The 17487-nt window shown below is 37.5% G+C and overlaps 1 protein-coding gene across 1 annotated transcript; it reads right to left on the bottom strand.

The window, feature by feature from the left end:
- Positions 1-496: 496 nt before the first annotated feature.
- On the bottom strand, positions 497-17251 carry tcf25 (TCF25 ribosome quality control complex subunit). Its single transcript, XM_023395724.2, has 18 exons — positions 16866-17251; positions 16024-16170; positions 15828-15899; positions 15441-15562; positions 14806-14871; positions 14615-14697; positions 13649-13779; positions 13153-13252; positions 12223-12316; positions 12004-12096; positions 10107-10212; positions 9838-9997; positions 9564-9651; positions 9151-9309; positions 8813-8903; positions 8126-8205; positions 7919-7994; positions 497-3011 (listed from the first exon to the last, which is right to left on the bottom strand). Exons 1-18 carry the CDS (start codon positions 17088-17090, stop codon positions 2844-2846), a joined length of 2061 nt encoding a protein of 686 aa, XP_023251492.1. The 5' UTR covers positions 17091-17251; the 3' UTR covers positions 497-2843.
- Positions 17252-17487: the final 236 nt, after the last annotated feature.

The raw sequence follows: 17487 nt of genomic DNA, 5'->3' as shown, positions 1-17487 counted from the left end.
GCCGCCAAATGGAAAACTTATGAAGGGCTTTGCACACCGTCAGGACTCTTAGCATCCTACTCCAGACATAATTATGAAGAAAAAGAATAATCATATGGAGAATGGTGAAAAATAACATGTTAGAAATAAAAAATGTTTTGTTGGTGTGGTGCCAAGTATTTCTGTAGCCCCAGGTTTTCAGTGCAGTTAAATCAGCCCTCATAGAGTGAGGTCATGAGTAAATGACTGAGAGCACCAAGGAAATATTAAAATCAATTTAGGCAAAATTTAGAAACTATCTACCATACTCTTGCACTGGATATAAGTTGATGGACAGCAGCGGGCTACTGAAAAATTCCAGCCATTTGTCTATTCTGTTTTATTTAGAATAGGTCACAAATAATCAAATACTGGTGAGTCAACTCAAACTGAAATGTAAGAATCAATGTCAAACAAACACAGCAAGAGTGAGGCAGCACAACAAAGCAGGAAAACAGCAGACATCCTGCAGCAATGATATGGTTTATTTATGTTTTTATTTGCATTGTTGTATTCTGTATTGTATTCTGAAAATGTATTTTCTTTACCTTATTCCCTCAATTTTAAGGAATGTGTCTGCATGTTTGTTTGTTTTGTTTGATTGTTGCAAAGCACTTTGTAGTCCCCAATTCTGATAAGTGCTATATAAAAAAACGTCATTATCATTATCATTATTATTAATATCATACAGGAATAAAAAAACAGACTGGATGCCCAAGAAAATGAAATGCAAAAAGGTTATGTGACAAATGTCATAAAAGTAGCCGATGAATCAAAGTATTTCTTTTTAATTAAGACCAAAGAACAGATTCCCAGCATTGTCATAGTCTGGATTCAGTAAATGCTCAAATTAGCAGCAGACAAGGCTAAAATTCAAAATCATGTATACTGAAAATGAAATCTGAATTAATCATGAAGGCTTCAGAATAACATGTCAACTGAGCTTCCACGAGTCACAGGAGAAGCAGGTTATCAGTCCCAACAGAATCTCACTCAGATTTGTTTGTAATTATTTGCCCTGTCAGGAATGACTGAACTTGTATTAACTTTTCTAAAATATAATAAATAGTAGTCAAATAATTAATGTGTTTCATCCGCCTGTTTAACCTAATGTTTGTTTTCGCCTGTTTTGGAGTCCCATGCCATATTTTGGAACTTCACTAGACAATTATTTAGTAGGAAATCACAGAGGTCTGGGGAGTGAATACAGAGTTTCACATACATTGATTTCTTAACTTAATTTTTCTTCACCTGACATATACAGTACACTACCGGGCAAAAGTTTTAGAGCACCCCCACTTTTCTAGTTTTTCTTGAAATTTCTGCAGTTTAAGTCCTGTGAATGAATGGCATCATGGTAAGTGGTGAGCCACCCAAGGTAAAAAGGAGTTTAGTTCACCAAAAATTGAAAAATCATGTAAATTTCATAGAATACTGGTTTTTCAGGGATTAAGAAGTTGGTTAATTTACAACTTTGCTGCAGCAGTGGAACTAAATGAAGCCTTGAAAGTTAATGCAAACAATTCCTACAGGTGCCTCAACTTGTGTTGATGACTTACAAACCGTCAAAACAAAGATAGTGTTGGAGCAAATTGTGTCGCTACTCCCTCTGATGTATTATCTGGACAATACTGTACTGCAGGAAGCAGTTCTGTATACTGCTGTCAGAATGGTGATAGCAATATACAAGAAAAGAAGAAGTTGGAGGCTTCACATAATGCAAGAGCAGCACAGTCTCCAGACTTAAACCTCATGGAGCTGGTTTGGGATGAACTGGACAGAAGGTGAAAGCAAAGCGAAATACAAGTGCAACACATTCGTGGGAATTTCTGTTGGGATGAACTTTCTAAACAATGTTTCATGTCCATTGTAGAAAGAATGACACTAGGGTGTTCTGCTGCTGAATGAGTCAATTCAGAAACAAAGACATTGCACTATATAAATTTCAACAGCAACAACTGGAAAAATTGAGGCATTCTAAAACTTTACCGATATATACATATATGTATATGTTTTTTTTTACATCAGAGTAAAGTCTGTACAAGATGATTATGGTCACAGGATCCCCTCAAAAATGCTTGTTTGTTTGAAATTTTTCCATATTCAAATAGAGCAACAAAGGTGTTCGTTATTATCAATTAGCCTTGAAATTCCATTCCTGCAGCAAAAAAGATTTCCCAATGAAGTATCTTAACACAGGAGCGTGTCTCTTTAGTCAATGAGAAGAATGACTTTCTTTCTGATTCTGTGGCTATAAAAAAAAAACAAAAAAAAACCTGTTAAAGTGCTGCAAGGCAAAATTTGGAATTTGTGAAACAGATCGTCCACTCAGCATAAGAACAAAAACTTTTATGAGCATGAAAAACTCTTTGGAAGCCAGAAACTATACGAAGAAGAGTAGCACCGATTAAGTGTAGGTGCTACTCAACTAACAACGACTGGAGATGATGGAATTGTTTAATTATTGTAAATAACACTGTCAACTTTAGTGACATGACAGGTTCAACTAACCAATCTGTTTTCTGCCTCTGACAAAAAGGTTCCCCAAGCTCTCACTGAATTGCCCCTGAGTAATTTTCCTTTTTGTTTCATCAATGCCACTAAGGCAGAGAAGTGGACAGGCTCCAGACATCAAGTCCTCTGTTTCTTTCACGTTTGTAATCTGAAAATGTAACAATTAAAAATATTTGTCCTTCTCCATTTCTTATTAACCTCCATTAAATATTTTCATTTTTCTTAACGACATTCATTTTTGAAAGTTTCTTTGTCTTCTTGGTTCCTCTTCATCCTCCTCAACACTTGTTATTCACCCTGTCTCTCTCCTCTCAGTCCCATTCCTCCTCATCTCTGTAGGGGTTGTCCTCTCTTGGTGGCTCTTGAAACCTGATGTTTGCCAGCATGTCCCTCATTGCCACCATAAGACGATTCACTTCCTGGTTCAGCTCCTGACCGGCTCGCGCCACTTCCATATCATCCTCCTGCCTCGGCCCACCCTTTACAAGGAAAGAGACGTAAATGAATATACACATGCCTAGAGTTTGAATAATTTCACTGTTCGCGTTTGGCTTTCTGAAACTGACAATTATTCTGTTTTAACATACTTGACATGGAATTCATTGTTAGCGTTGCACTTGATTTCTGAAATTGCTATCCAATACCAGACAGTCATTGGTATATTTGATCATTTTATTACATTATTAACTAAATGGTCCCATTTGATGTGTACATGATCAAACACAAATAACAACACATCAATACCAGGGTAATCTAGGCTTGTGTTATATAACATTATATTCTTTTCAGACATGTAACTTTAACATTAAAAAAAGATCTTCCTTTGTCTTAACTATGTTTGTTTTATCTGTATTGTATCTCTTCCTCTCCATAAGTGGATAACACGATCAGGATGGATGGAACTGCCCTGATGGAAACAAGCCTTGGGCCCATCTGTTAACATTAAACATGTATAGCCGATCCACAACATGTTGTGTGTGTGAGTGTACCTGATAATGTATATGTATATAATATACAGACATGTCAGATGGAAAACATTCAAATTATGGCAAGTTTGTTTTTGTAGAACAATAAAATAAACCAGTGTTCAGTATATTTGCTTCTTTCACCCCACTCAACCAATACCACTTTCATATGGGAAATGCTCATGTGATGTGAACTACATTGCTGTCGGCCACAGTGCCTTTTTTTTTGCTACCATTGAGGGATGCTGAAGTCAGAATTTTTTTTGTCTTTTACGACACAGAATAAATTCATGATCTGATACTTTTTCCCCACACAAGACTGTCCCAATTTGATTACACTACAGTACACGTACCTATCAACAGACATTACAATATCAATATACATCTATATACGTTATTATACAATGCTTAGTATGATTATGATTTGACAAGATAAAGCCTCCCCAGTCACGCAGCTCTGCTGTTATGATTAACAGCTTCTGTGTGGAGAGTGGTGCATGCTTTCTTCATTTATACAGTTGCTCCCTGATGAAATCAATGTTCAGTAGGTAGAGAGATAGATAGGTGACTTAATTAATCCCCAGTAGGAAATTAAATTGTCATAGGAGCTGAATTTACCTCTTTTGTCAAAGAAAAATTACAGAAACCTCAACGATGTTGTAAAAGAAGCATATTCACATTGCCTTTCCTTTCGCCATCCTGTAAACAGTGATGATTTACTACTTTTAGATGCTATCAAGCCCATATTTATTATAGGGCCAAATCTGACGCACATGACAAAAACACAGATCAATTAAAGATTTGTAAAGTTTTATAGTCACCTGTGTTATTTTTCTGACAGCTTTACATACTTCACAAAAGGAGGATCCAGAGGTTGAGACAATGCATGTGGAGTACAAACGGTTGAAAACATCAACCCTGACTCCAGAGGGTCGATTAGTTCATTTGAATGTCCCTCAAGTCCTCCTACCTAAACTGTAAGCTTGTTCATGAGCTTTGTCACGTATAATGGTTTTCTGATCTGCTCCATCTGTAATTAAGGTATGTTTAGATTTTGGCAACTAAAATGAGCCAGTTAAGGTGAGGAGAAGATTAGATCAGTTGACTGTTGGAAGGAGATCGGAGCAAACTGAGGTCTACATTGTTGAAGTCACACACTTGTATACTGCAGTGGTCCGCCCACAACAACCACTCCAGATAATTTCTGTTTACTATATCTAATGATAATTCAGATAATGGTATTTATCTAATCAAATCTTTGTAAAATGACAGCAATATCATTGTTAGGTACAGTGCTGTATTCAGCTAAGAAGTCGTGAGAGCTGATATGTTTGGATTAAAAGCCCACAAGACTTGGACTGAAAATCAATGAGATGAACATCTCATTGTCCTGCTCTACAGCAAAATGTGTTTGTCGCCATATGGTTTTTGAGTAAATTTGTCACACAATGTAGGCCAAACTACAGTCTATTCTGTGGGAGCGAGGGGTAAGCAAATAATGTGGAGTAAATGAGTGGAAAGAGCAAACACTCACTTGTTGCTGAGGACAGAATGGACCAAGAATGACTTGCTTTAGTTCAATTTATGTAACACCACCCCCACCACAAATTGAATACATTGCCGACATTTAAAATAATTTAAAGTCAAGTTATAACTGAGTAAATTATCTACAATTTAATTCAAAATGTTTGTTTTTCAAGTCCACTGGACTGACGGCAGTTTCAAAGTAACATCCACTACTTTGATAGAAATAATCCACTTCTTCCAAATACCAATCTCAAAAATATAGTACCGTAAAAACTCCCAAGTGTGATGAGTCCATGAGACAGAAGTGGACACAGATAATCCACAAATCCTGATGTTTGTGTCCCTTTTTTTTTTTGTTTTTTTTTTTAGTATGGTGGATTTGGATCTCAAAATGTAGCCACAGTAATGAAGGCCAGCTATTGTAGGAACAGTTGAAATGGAAAAAAAAAAAACCCACTACACAAGATACAGGTAACATTCAAGATTGACAAATTATCCCACAATAATCACGGGAAAGTAAACTTGGCTCTATAACCTTTAAATTTATATGCACATCTAACTTCATAACTAGGGAAGAGACAGCCAAACCAAGGCAACAAACAAGTTTGCACTCATGAATGTTGTTATTGTTTTGTTCCTCAGTGACACACTTAGAAATCATGGACAGAATTAACTGTAACAAGGTCATATGCCTTCTTTGATATTTTTCAGTCATCATCCCCTTAGGGTTACCATGAGTCTTTGGAGGAAATATTTCATCAGTCAAGGATGTGTATTAAGAATTAATTTTCCCTGATCTTTGACCAGTTCAGATATTTCCACCAGCCCTGGAGGGTCCTGCTACTTAATGGGTCTATCTGTATCTTATTTCAATAATCATTAAACAGGAAACCCAACCTTTATGTTGTGTTCCTTCAATGACTTTGGACAGTAAGCTCAATAAAAAAACACAACTCTCTGGACATCTTGCAGGAAATCAGAGCACCATAAAGAGAATTTACAATTGCAGCGCTTGACACCCTTTGAAGCAGGTCAGTTCACTGTGAATCATTCACAGACTCTGTGCACGCACAATTAGTTAGAGACAAATGAAATTTATCAGTAGGGCTTACAGCTATTAATCACATGATGTCCCCAAATGCACACCATGGGTTCTTCATTCATGTCCTAAGACGTTTTTATATTATTTCATAGTGGCAGCACCAAGGTTTGTCTTCAGATGACATCACCAATGTTGGCTCTTCAGCTCAAGAAGAGACTTTCTAAAATTCACCACTAAGATATACAGCATAATATAAATACCATATATACATTCAGTTTTAGGGTGCGTTTGATCTTTGAATATTTGGAACAAGTGAAATATGTTTAAAGTCATGGAAGACAACCGTCATGTGAGTCTTCCATAACACTAACTCCCAATTCCCAAAAGTTGTATGACTCTCTACATAACAATATTTAATTTGAGGGCGTTCAGTCAGGGTTTAGAGTACATGTAGAGTATCATAGCACAGAGACAGCACTGGTGAAAAGTTACAAATGACCTTCTAATTGTATGAGAAAAGGACTTGTCTCTGTACATGATTTTTTACACTATTGATCATCACATCTATTACAGAGATGGGAGCATTTAAATTGCATTGAATGAACTGCACTCTGCTGTTTTAAATACTATTCATCCGTAGTTAGACACCGTGGTCCAGAGGGTTCTATGCTTCGACCAATTCTTTTCGCCCTAGCTATGCTTCCTTTAGGTACTATTATTTAGAAACACTCGATAAAACTTTCAGATGCAATCAGAAAATGATCAATTAGCTTACTACTACTAATGATGATCATTATACATCCCTACGTGGAACTTGCGTTGTGCTATGTTCTCCTTCCTCCTGCTCTCCATCTCTCTTTCTCTCTCTCTCTCAATTTTTTTCATTTCAGCATGTTTTATTGGCATGAATGGCAGATGAACAATATTGCCAAAGAGTCAAGGATAAGTGATAAAATACAATTTATTAAATAGATAAAGAATACGAAAATGGCAAAAAAAAAAAAGATATGTGTGTGTGTTCTGTATGTATGGGCTATGTGAGGCTAATTATTTGTCACATTCAGTTATGTTTTAATTATGTGTCCCTCAGATTTGACATAAGCATGTCCCTTTCCAAGTAGAATCTGTTGCTTTTCACTGTCACTGAGCTCTGTTAAGTTTGGTATTAAACCAAATTTCCAGTGTTCCACTCAGATATTATTTGTCACACTGTAAGAGGAGGTGCATCTCTGTCTCTACCTACCCTGCCGTGCAGTGACCACAGACTCAGTCCTCTGTTAGTAGCTAGGACTTCTTTTGCCATCCTTTCTCTGTGATTAGACTGTAGTCACTGAGTCTGTATTTGGTCAGGATCTGTCTCTGCATTGTCTCTCTGACAGTAAAGAGATACTCTGTTAATTTATATTCATGGCTTAGGGCCAGACCGCAATTACATTTGTTTTGGTTTAATTTATCCAATGTTCCAGATAGGCATCATAGATTGTTAATTTAATAATTTGGTTTACTCTGATTAGTGGTTGGAAAGCAGTGATGGTATGAGGCTGAACAATATAACTCTCTCTCTCTCTCAACACGGCTGTTGGTCGCACACCCAGAGCGTGATTCTGGTCACGGTTTCTTCCTGTTAAAAGGGAATATTTCCTCGTCACTATAGCTAAGTGCTTGCTCATGGGGGATCGCTGGGCCTCTGCAAATAATATTGTCTTGACCTGCTTTATATAAAGTGCCCCGAGGTAACTTTTGCTATGATCTGACTCCATATAAATAAAATTGACTCGACTCTTTTTGCCCCACGTACTATACAATCACACACATCTTTCCAGACCTACCTGGCCTGATCCATGCAACTCACCTGAAGGTTGAAATTTGGCAGCAACGACCGGAAAAACAGCGACAATGTACTCTCATTGGATGCACCAACATGCTGCCTATATGCAAACAAACAAACATGCATCTCATTGAAGTGTTAAAGCAAATTGAGGATAGAAAGCGTGTTTGATTGAAAACCACAATATTTTCTTCTTTGACTCTACGATGGAATGTATGGGTCTCCCATTACCTCTCTGGTCGGGTATACGATATAACTGAGTCCAGTGGAGGTAGAGGGTCAAAGCCCATCACAGGCTGAGTGGTCACCTCCTGAGAATATCAAACAAATAAGCAAGATTAGAATCACTTCCCCAGGGGTGCATGAGTTCAGATACGTGAATACTCCAGTGTTGATCAGCATTTTTTTATCCAATCAATTCTCAATATACACATCACATATCCTTTGACAAAACTTACCTTCTGCTACAGCTTTTAGTTTTCAATTGCACTATTTGCAGAATGATGCTCTCAAACCATGAGTTACAGTTATGGACTTAATCAGCAAATTTTCAAGATGGCATCACTGACATCTCAAATTTGATCCACAGAAGTTTTTGCTAGCGTGAAATCTGATTTATAGATCAGGACCATCGGAGCATGCACTCATATAAACTTTAATAAGATGATCTCAGACTGGGACCTCAGAGAGTGAGGCCAGGAGTTATGCAGTGAAATTATTTAATCATTACACTCCAGTGCCTTTTGAGAATAATTGGAAAACCTTACATAACAAAACTTTATCAGATGACTCACGATAAATACTGAAATCTTTAAAATTCGATTGATGCCGATCACACATCTAGATCACAACTCTATCGGTGAGTGGACTGAGGACATTGCGGATACAGTGAAAGTGTTGTAGGTGATCATTTCTTACTAGAGGCAAACTTGAGGTGGCCTCCTTGATCTCAGAGAGGAGGACGTGGCGATGGATGTTCCTCGGTGCACTCTGGTACCTCTGCTTTCTCCTACAACAGAGTGATGACGATGACGGATTTGAGAACAATTTTCTCAATTATGAAGACATTTGAAGTACAGTGGTAAGTCCCAGTTCACTGGGTAACAAATTCTAATCATATCTTAAGTCCTTTAAGCTTTTTACAATGCAATGTCATTTACTATTTTTAGTTTGCTTTTCAATGTCAATTAATGAAGGTCTTTATTGCTGAAAAACAAAAGCTTAGCAGAAGTGTGAGCAGATCAATGAGATCTTACTTGTTTTGGCAATCCTCCACTAAAGGGTCTTTGGCATCAACTCGACGCAGCACTTCTTTCACAGACTCTTCCAACCAAAGCATTACTGGTGCCTCCCTCCACACATTGTAAGTCCTCCCCACATACAGAGCTGTCAGTTCAGCCAGAGCTGGGGGCTGCCTAGAAACAGAGAGGGTAGGATTACTTATTAAAGATGGGATTGAAGAAGTAAAGAAAAACATAAAAGCAAAACTCATGCCAAATAAGGTTCAAAATAAAGGCCATGAAAAGATTTCTAGCAATAATATAATTTATGTGCTACAGTCGAAGACTACGCAATAAGGAATGATAAATCACACCATGCTATATTAACATAAATCCATCTTCATCCCTATACATGTTGGATTATGTTACACTTATGGAGCATACATTACCCTATCTGACTCTTGGGGCCAAAGAAGGCATGTGAGGTGACAGTAGCATCTGGCTGCACAGTGCACAGATCCAGTAGAGGCATCAAGACTGCAGAAAACACATTTACAGCAACACGTATAGGTAAATACACATTTTCACCTTATAGCTTGATGTGACGAGAGTCCTACTATTTTATAGACAGAAATTTAGCCATGCCATAAACAATGCGAAGAAATGACTGAAGGGTAATCGTTTCTAAATATTTATATGCTGGGGGTTGTATCCTTGTCTAACCTCCAGGGAACATGATGAGAGCATCCTGCAGCATCTGGTCAGCTTTGTGTCTTTGTTTGTCACTTTCTTCAGGATCCATGTCTTCCTGCTGACTGAGATGGAAATGACAAAGCGCAGTGGAAAACGCAAAGTTTGGCAGCTGGGACAGATTTCTGTGCTCCTGAAATGCAACAACAAACCATCTCTGTATCAGACTGATAAGTACACTTTGAACTTCAGTTTAAAATCACATGTAAATACACACATATGAACATGACAGCACTCTTTACCTCCCAGTCCTGATATAACTGAAGGAGAGACTGGTACTCTCTGGTACGCAGCATCAGGAAATCAATGAGGAGGAGCATGCAAAGTGGGTCAGCATCTGGGTCCAAACTAATAAAAGTGTACAAGCAAATGATTACTACAGGCATTTGATATAAACAAGAATCCAAGTATAAGTCTTATCCCACACTCCAGGGTGGAACATAAATGCTACTGACAATGACAGTGAAATAAGTTAATTTTGCTGGTTTCCTTCAAAGCCCAGCACAATGTATTTGATACTATCTGAGATTATATGATGATACAGAATGTAGTTTGTGTTAAAAAAAAAACAAAAAACAAGGGAATAAAAATACAATTATTGCTTCGTTTCTCACACAAGATTGACAGTGTTAATCATGTCATACAGTATATGTGAGGCACTTCTTTAAACAGTGCTTTTCAACATTCATTTATCAATTATATTGCCCTTTCAAGCAGAGATTTAATCACTACTGGTTGGAGAGAGACAGCCATCAGCTTTTATTCCCACCCTGCTGCCTTACATAGGACCAGAACATAGCTGCCATGAAGTCAGGAAGCCAGAGTTTGATGAAAATCATAGATAAGCATTGACCATTATATGGACAGGCTGTAAAGCTCAGGCTATGGCAGACTGATGGTAGCAGTGTGTGGGAAAACAACCCTCTCAGTGTGTATATAGCCTTACGTTAAGTGGTATCTGCACCAGTATGACCTTTGAGGTTTAATGAAATGTGAGATTTAAACACGTCCACTGACTGTTTCTAGATTTTATCGCTAATGTAAATATAAATGATTTTATCATGGTCATAACCATTATCTAACATTATCCTGTATTTCATTGCATCACTTTTATATAGTATAACAAATTTGGAAAAACATTTGAATGTCTTTGAAAAAACACTATCATCAATAAAATAGCACATATTAGGAACTGCCTGTGACTTTGGAAATGATATAAGGGGTACATCTTTGATCGATATCAGTAGTCATACAACAGACTAAACATAAAACACACTGAATTACCATCAGCAGACTATAAACGTGGTTGTTGAGTTAACAGTCTTTGAAGAATAACTAAAGTCTGATGACTGCTCTCGGTGGTTACCTTATTCATGAAAATAAGCGTTCTTTTTGTTTAGCTAATAAGCCATGAGATCATATGTAATACTTTTCATTGTGATGATTTTGCTAATAACCATTACTTTGTTGACACCATTTAGATCACCACTCATACCATCTCCCTCATGTTATAACAGTGTTGTGTCACTGCGAAAATATAGGCCGTCTTGCATCTTGTTATCAAATTCGCCATGATTAATTCTATCAATCAATCATGGCACGCCATGAGAAGTCATTATTTGCAGTTATTTTGTTCCAGTCAACATGTGTTGGTATTCAGAAAATGCAAACAGTAAACAAAGAATCATTGTCTGTATTTTGAAATAAATCGTGATTGTTTTTTGTTTACCTCTTTACACAAATAATTATCCAAGTTTAGGGGTTCAAAAGTAATTGGACACTTGGCTACTAAATGTTTCTTGGGCTGCTACAGTGTGTGTCGTTTAAGTATTAGTTCATGCATAAAAGAGCTCACACGCTTTCTCAAAATTGATTGTGACGTGAAAAAAAAAAAGAAATTAAAGACACAACAGAGAGAAAAGAGTGTCTAAACTGTCAACTGCCAGATAATAGAGTAGATAAGTTAGTCATAAAGAGACCAGGGACCTAATGACTGTTACTGAGGTAAGTGCTATGTTAATGATTGACCTGTAAATGCAGAAGAATATGGGTTTTTCTGTAATTTCATCTAAAAATGTCACTGTTTTCCATTAACTCTGTGGCTCATCTTTCGCAGTAGTTGAGCTTTTGTCTTTGTACCTCAGGATGAGTTTGCAGTACTCCAAAGCCGTCCGTGGACATCCTCTCTTCTCCAGGAACATCATGTGCTTATAAAGAGCAAGATAAAAAGCCCTGCAAACAGAGATTATTGAATGGTTAAATTCCTTAAAACATAATTTAAGCTATGAACAATAATATAAAAGGTCAAACTGATGCCTCACAAACTTAAAAAAAATAGAGGAAAAAGGAGCAACCAACCTGTTTTCTGGTCTCAGATAATCAAGTCTGCTGGTACCTGAGGTCAGGCTGAATAGAGGGTGAAAGGCGCACTCAAAGCTGTACAAGGCCCTTTCTTAAAAAAAAAAAAAAAAAAAAAAAGACAAGTAATTATAGTTTTTATTTATATTTACTCCATCCACCAATGCAACAACACACTGCATAGTTTAATTTATAGAGAAAAGTAGTAAACACATTTTGTTGTTCTTACATACAGCTACCTAACCAGCAAGACTTTGCAACATAAAAGACCAGAACTGAAAAACACTGTTTTACTTATCAGTCTCATTTTAAAGTTCAAGTGATGGAATGTTATTAAATTAACCAGGAAAGAAGACAAACATCCTTTGTTAATTTATTCCTCTGGTATTCTACATAAACTATTTTGGTTATCCAGTCGCCAAAAGGGACTGTGATAATAAAATTATTATTGTGCTTTGCATGAAGCATGAACTTCAACTTGTTAACAATGGCTGTTTTGTTGACTTACAGTTTACTAAAGAACTCCGGCACTAAAATAACCATGATAATTTCGCCCAATAATCTGACAAAAATTGGGAATCATCAGTGATTTGACTACAGTACTTTATGCAGCCTATATCACTATCTTGTGTCAATCTAACAAGTAAACACTTTGCCACAGCAATATGCTGACCAGACTAACAACCGACAATGCCTACAGGACCAAAATGAGCTGAGTTTGGCTCAAATTGTTGTATGTTTATGGTTATGACACATTAGCTGATCACTGGGTTTCTTTGTAATTACAAATGCACTTATTTCTATTTATTTTTCTGATGGGTTTCTCTGTTAATTCCAAGGATTCCGCTTCACACTAATCTATGAATAGTTCATATACACATTTTCAGTCTCGTCTGTTTGTAATCTATAGAAGGAGCCCATAATCCTCACCGATGAGATCCCTGGCCATCTCCTGATCCTCCTGTATGCGGCACACATCAGAAAGCTGCAGCAAGGAGTCGATGTGGTAAGGGTTAAGTTGTAGCAAGGCCTGGAGAAAAAAAGAGACAATGGTCAAATTGACAGGGATGGACAAAGACATACAGTTTAACTGTATGAAGAGTGATGTGGATAATGCAACAAAGCATAGTATAAAATCACAGTTTAAGTACAGTGTATTCGAAATTATTCACTGTTGCATTCAGTAAAACAGCACAGTAACTAAATCCAAGCATTAAATGATTCATATTGCTCAAATAATAGATGAATTACCATGGTCAACATCTAACTTCACCACACTAGAGAGGATGGCAACAGAATTTTAATCTTGAATTGAAAGTGAATGGATCCTTTTTTCTTTTTTTTTTTTTTTTTAATTCAGCCGCAGTGCTCCTTGGGATATTTTGGGTTCAGTTGTAAATTGAGCAGAGGGTGAACTTTTTTTTACCACAATGTTGTTGGGATCCATGGACTCGACAGCATCCAGGAACTTGAACTGTACTTGTTGGTAGTCCCGGCCGTGCTCAAAAGTGAAGTACTGAATGCCGTCCTTTGACTGCAGTAAAGTCATTGAGATTCCTGTGAAGACGTCAAACAGTTTTTAAAAACAACAACACATAAAGAAATACACACTAGGGTAATACAAGGTGAGGATACAGTCCACACCGTAAGTATCTGTGCTTCAGCACATTCAAGTTGAAATGAAATAATGGACACTACATTAAAGTCCCAAGTCTCAGGTTTAATTTGAGTAGGTTAAGGTCAATATAGAAAAAACGGTGTGACAGATATAGTCCTTTTGACACAGAGTGCCCAAAGTTTAGGGTTCAAAAGTAATTGGACAGATACAATTAGTTTTTGAAAAATCCTTTGCAGTCCATGTCTTTAATCCAGAGACATCAGAAGACATTTTGTACCTTCCCTGATGATGCATTACTGCAGCCTCCTTCAGCTCTTGCATTTAGACAACAAAACCCAACATACATCCTATTACTAAGGTAGTTTAAGGCTCTCACCATAGAAAAATCATTGATTATGCTTTCTTTGGACTACAAGATGCAGAAACATCTACAAGCGTTTAAGGTTGTTTAGGTCATTTCAACTCAGTTGACATGGAGAGCAGCCTGCAATGGGATTGTCATAACTACAATCTGCGTGTCTGTGAGTGTGTTTTGATGTATGAATCTTAGACCACTGGGCCACCTCAAAGCCAAAAGAGTTTTCATTTTTACATAACATATCAATGGAAAAGCAGGAGTCAAGTGGGGTCAAACTAATTAATAGTCTATATATTCTAATATTAGTCCAGCAACTCATTGTATCAACAAAGGACACAGACAGACACTTCAGCCTGAAATGACACATTTACAAAATGTACAAGCTATAATTCAGATGACTGTAAGGAAAAGGCTACCTGGGCGGCTGAAGCGAGGCCAGCTGTCTTTGGGATAGGTCATCCAGGTGCTACGGTGAAACTGTCTATTTCTCTGTCGGGGTCTGTCAAAAGAAAACAAAAATTGAGCACAACAATATGCTGTATACATACAGAGGACCTGAGCCATCTAATTCCAAACAATCTCACAACATCATTCCTTTTCTTTTTACCTTTGATCCCCAAGAACAGCTCGAGCCCCAAAGTATCTCTTCAACTCCGTCTCTGGGTTGAGATTCCTAATGAATTAACACAGAAAATAACAGGTTAATTTACACTGTGGATCATTGGAAGAACTATAGTCTGAGGAAAACACAGGGCCTGTTTGATTTAGATATTATGGACATGTGAGTTGACAAGTTGCCTGGTAGACATACTGAACAAATAGCATTCATATTCTTACTTAAGAAGTAATCATTATGAGTCAGGCATCCTAAGCAAGCCTAATAGCTTGTGAGTGCCAGTGTTGCTTTCAACACAGATGATTTGCCTTTGACAGGTAATTGCCTTTTCTAGCATCACAATTTGGTGTGTGGTCAGATGTGCAACACATATCAACACGTTTTAACCTTTTGTAATTCTGTGTTCATCACTGTAGTGCATCATCTGAGATAAATATTTTCCAGTACCAGAGACATGACATCACATGCTGTCAAGCGCCACCACATGGTGGCAATTAGGAATCACAGACTAATACTAGTACAATACAGACTTATACTAAGTGAGACTACAGACTTGACCAATGACCAAGACATGTCATCCGCGCACTGGTCAAGAACCATTTTTGTATACATGCTTGTCTTCTCACCTGTGCTCCACATGTAGAACAGATCGTCTGTCGGCGCCTCCACAATCTTCATTTTGCAAACTCAGACCATTTGGCTGCTCCAAATTCTCCAGCAGTATATCAATGTTATCATCTGGTGCAGCCTTCTCAAAACAGACAGGGAGGTCATTAAAAAAAACACATGAAATTGTGAGATAGAACGGTGCTGAAAGGAGCTGAAGAATGATTGTAAGACACTGTTTTATTCATATTATCAGTAAAATTATTTTTTTATCATTTGTAATGAATTCTAATAAAAGTATTACCAATAAAGTGGTCCTTAATTCTAAGAGTATAGGGTGGGTTATCATTTGCATTTTACAGACATCTTTCCAGAGCAGATACTGAATCCCTTCTTAACAAACATACCGGTCCATCCAATGATGTTACTTTTGTCTTCTTCTTTTTCTTCTTCTTTTTAGCTCCGTCTCCAGATGAAGACTGTTAAAAGGAAAGAGAGATGACAATTTGATGTATGCAAAGATGCTCATTTAGATCAGTAGAATATTTAAGTCAAATCAGAGGATCACAGAAAGACACCCTTCTCATTTTTCTTTATCTTTACCTTCGTAGAAGTGTCCTGCTGCTTTTGGTCTGGTTTGTCAAAATCTCTGTTGTCATTCTTTTCTGTGCCACTTGTTTTATTTCCATCTGGTTTCTCTGCCTCTTCATCAGGTGAGATTTTCTCTGCCTCATTGTCAACATCACATATCTAGTAAAATAGGGAATAATGTGTGTTAAGAAAAGCAGCACTATATCTGAGTAAAAACCCCATAGCTAGATGACTCACTGATAAAAAGAAATAGATAGATAGATAGATAGATAGATAAATAGATAGATAGATAGATAGATAGATAGATAGATAGATAGATAGATAGATAGATAGACAGATAGATAGATATTTTATTCATCCCATAGGGGAAATTCATTCAGATTCCTGAGCATCTAGACAACAACATATTTCCTTACATTATGTCATAGTTCAAATAAATCAAATGCCAACATGGACAAGTACTCTCGTAAACAGGAGATGGAGGGATTAATTGGACGCTATGCATATTTTATTAACTATATGTCTCAATGTTGTGTCATAATTTAAAAGCTAGTAAACAAGCCTATTGTACAGTAGACGCACTGCACTTTTTTGTCAGTATCCTCTTAAAGCTGGTGATGTGGACTACTTCCCAGTGATTTTCTCAATTGATAGACACTTTGTTATCAAACTTTTACCTATAATATAATGTTTGTGGATTAACAGCAGGGTTAAATAAGATGAGACATGAGCTAACGCCACACGGCTAGCCTATGTTAGCACCGGTTATCAACGGAGAGCTCGCTGTAAACACACGAACAACGTTTCGTTCTATGTAGGTAACACCTAGTTGTAGAAATGCACCTTCACCTTACCAGTTCATAAATGTTGCTGAAGTTCTTCTGAGCTTTGTTTTTCTTTGCCTTTCGGCTGCTCTCTTTCCTGTCTGCTGGTGGGTGAGAAACATTAGCCACGTCCAGCTGCTCCTCCTCACCCTCCGCCTGCTCCACCGGGCTGTCATCCAAAGTTAGATTCCCGAGGTCCAAGGCCTCCTGGCCCCGCTGCTTCCCTCGGAGCCTTCGCAGAGCCCGGGTAGACATTGTCCACTACTAACGGGACACATACACGTTAATATTTGTGATTAAATTAGCTTTTAGTTCGCTGACAGCCACAGAACACCAATAAAGTGACAGTCAGTTCCATTGGTTTCTATCTCTTCTTCTTCTTCTTCTTCTACTACTACCACTTCTTCTTCTTCTTCTTCTTCTTCTTCTTCTTCTTCTTCTACTTCTTCTACTAGTGTTCACACTTCTTTGTGTATTGCCCTCCACTGCCCTCCACAGGATGGATGGAAAACAGCATCCACTAGAATCGCACTCGGTAGAACGCATACCTCAGCCAAGGCCAAACATTTTCTTCCACCATATCCTGATTTTTGTCCGGATCTGCTTAAAATTCAACAAACTCATTGAGCTCAAAAACATATATATATATATA

This window comes from Seriola lalandi, unplaced genomic scaffold, assembly GCF_002814215.2.
Source record: "Seriola lalandi dorsalis isolate HSWRI2012SDOR001 ecotype SW California unplaced genomic scaffold, Sedor1 jcf7180002054968, whole genome shotgun sequence".
NCBI classification, from domain to species: Eukaryota; Metazoa; Chordata; class Actinopteri; order Carangiformes; family Carangidae; genus Seriola; species Seriola lalandi.
The sequence above is the reverse complement of the archived record's forward strand: the minus strand, read 5'-3'. Positions and strand labels throughout refer to the sequence as shown.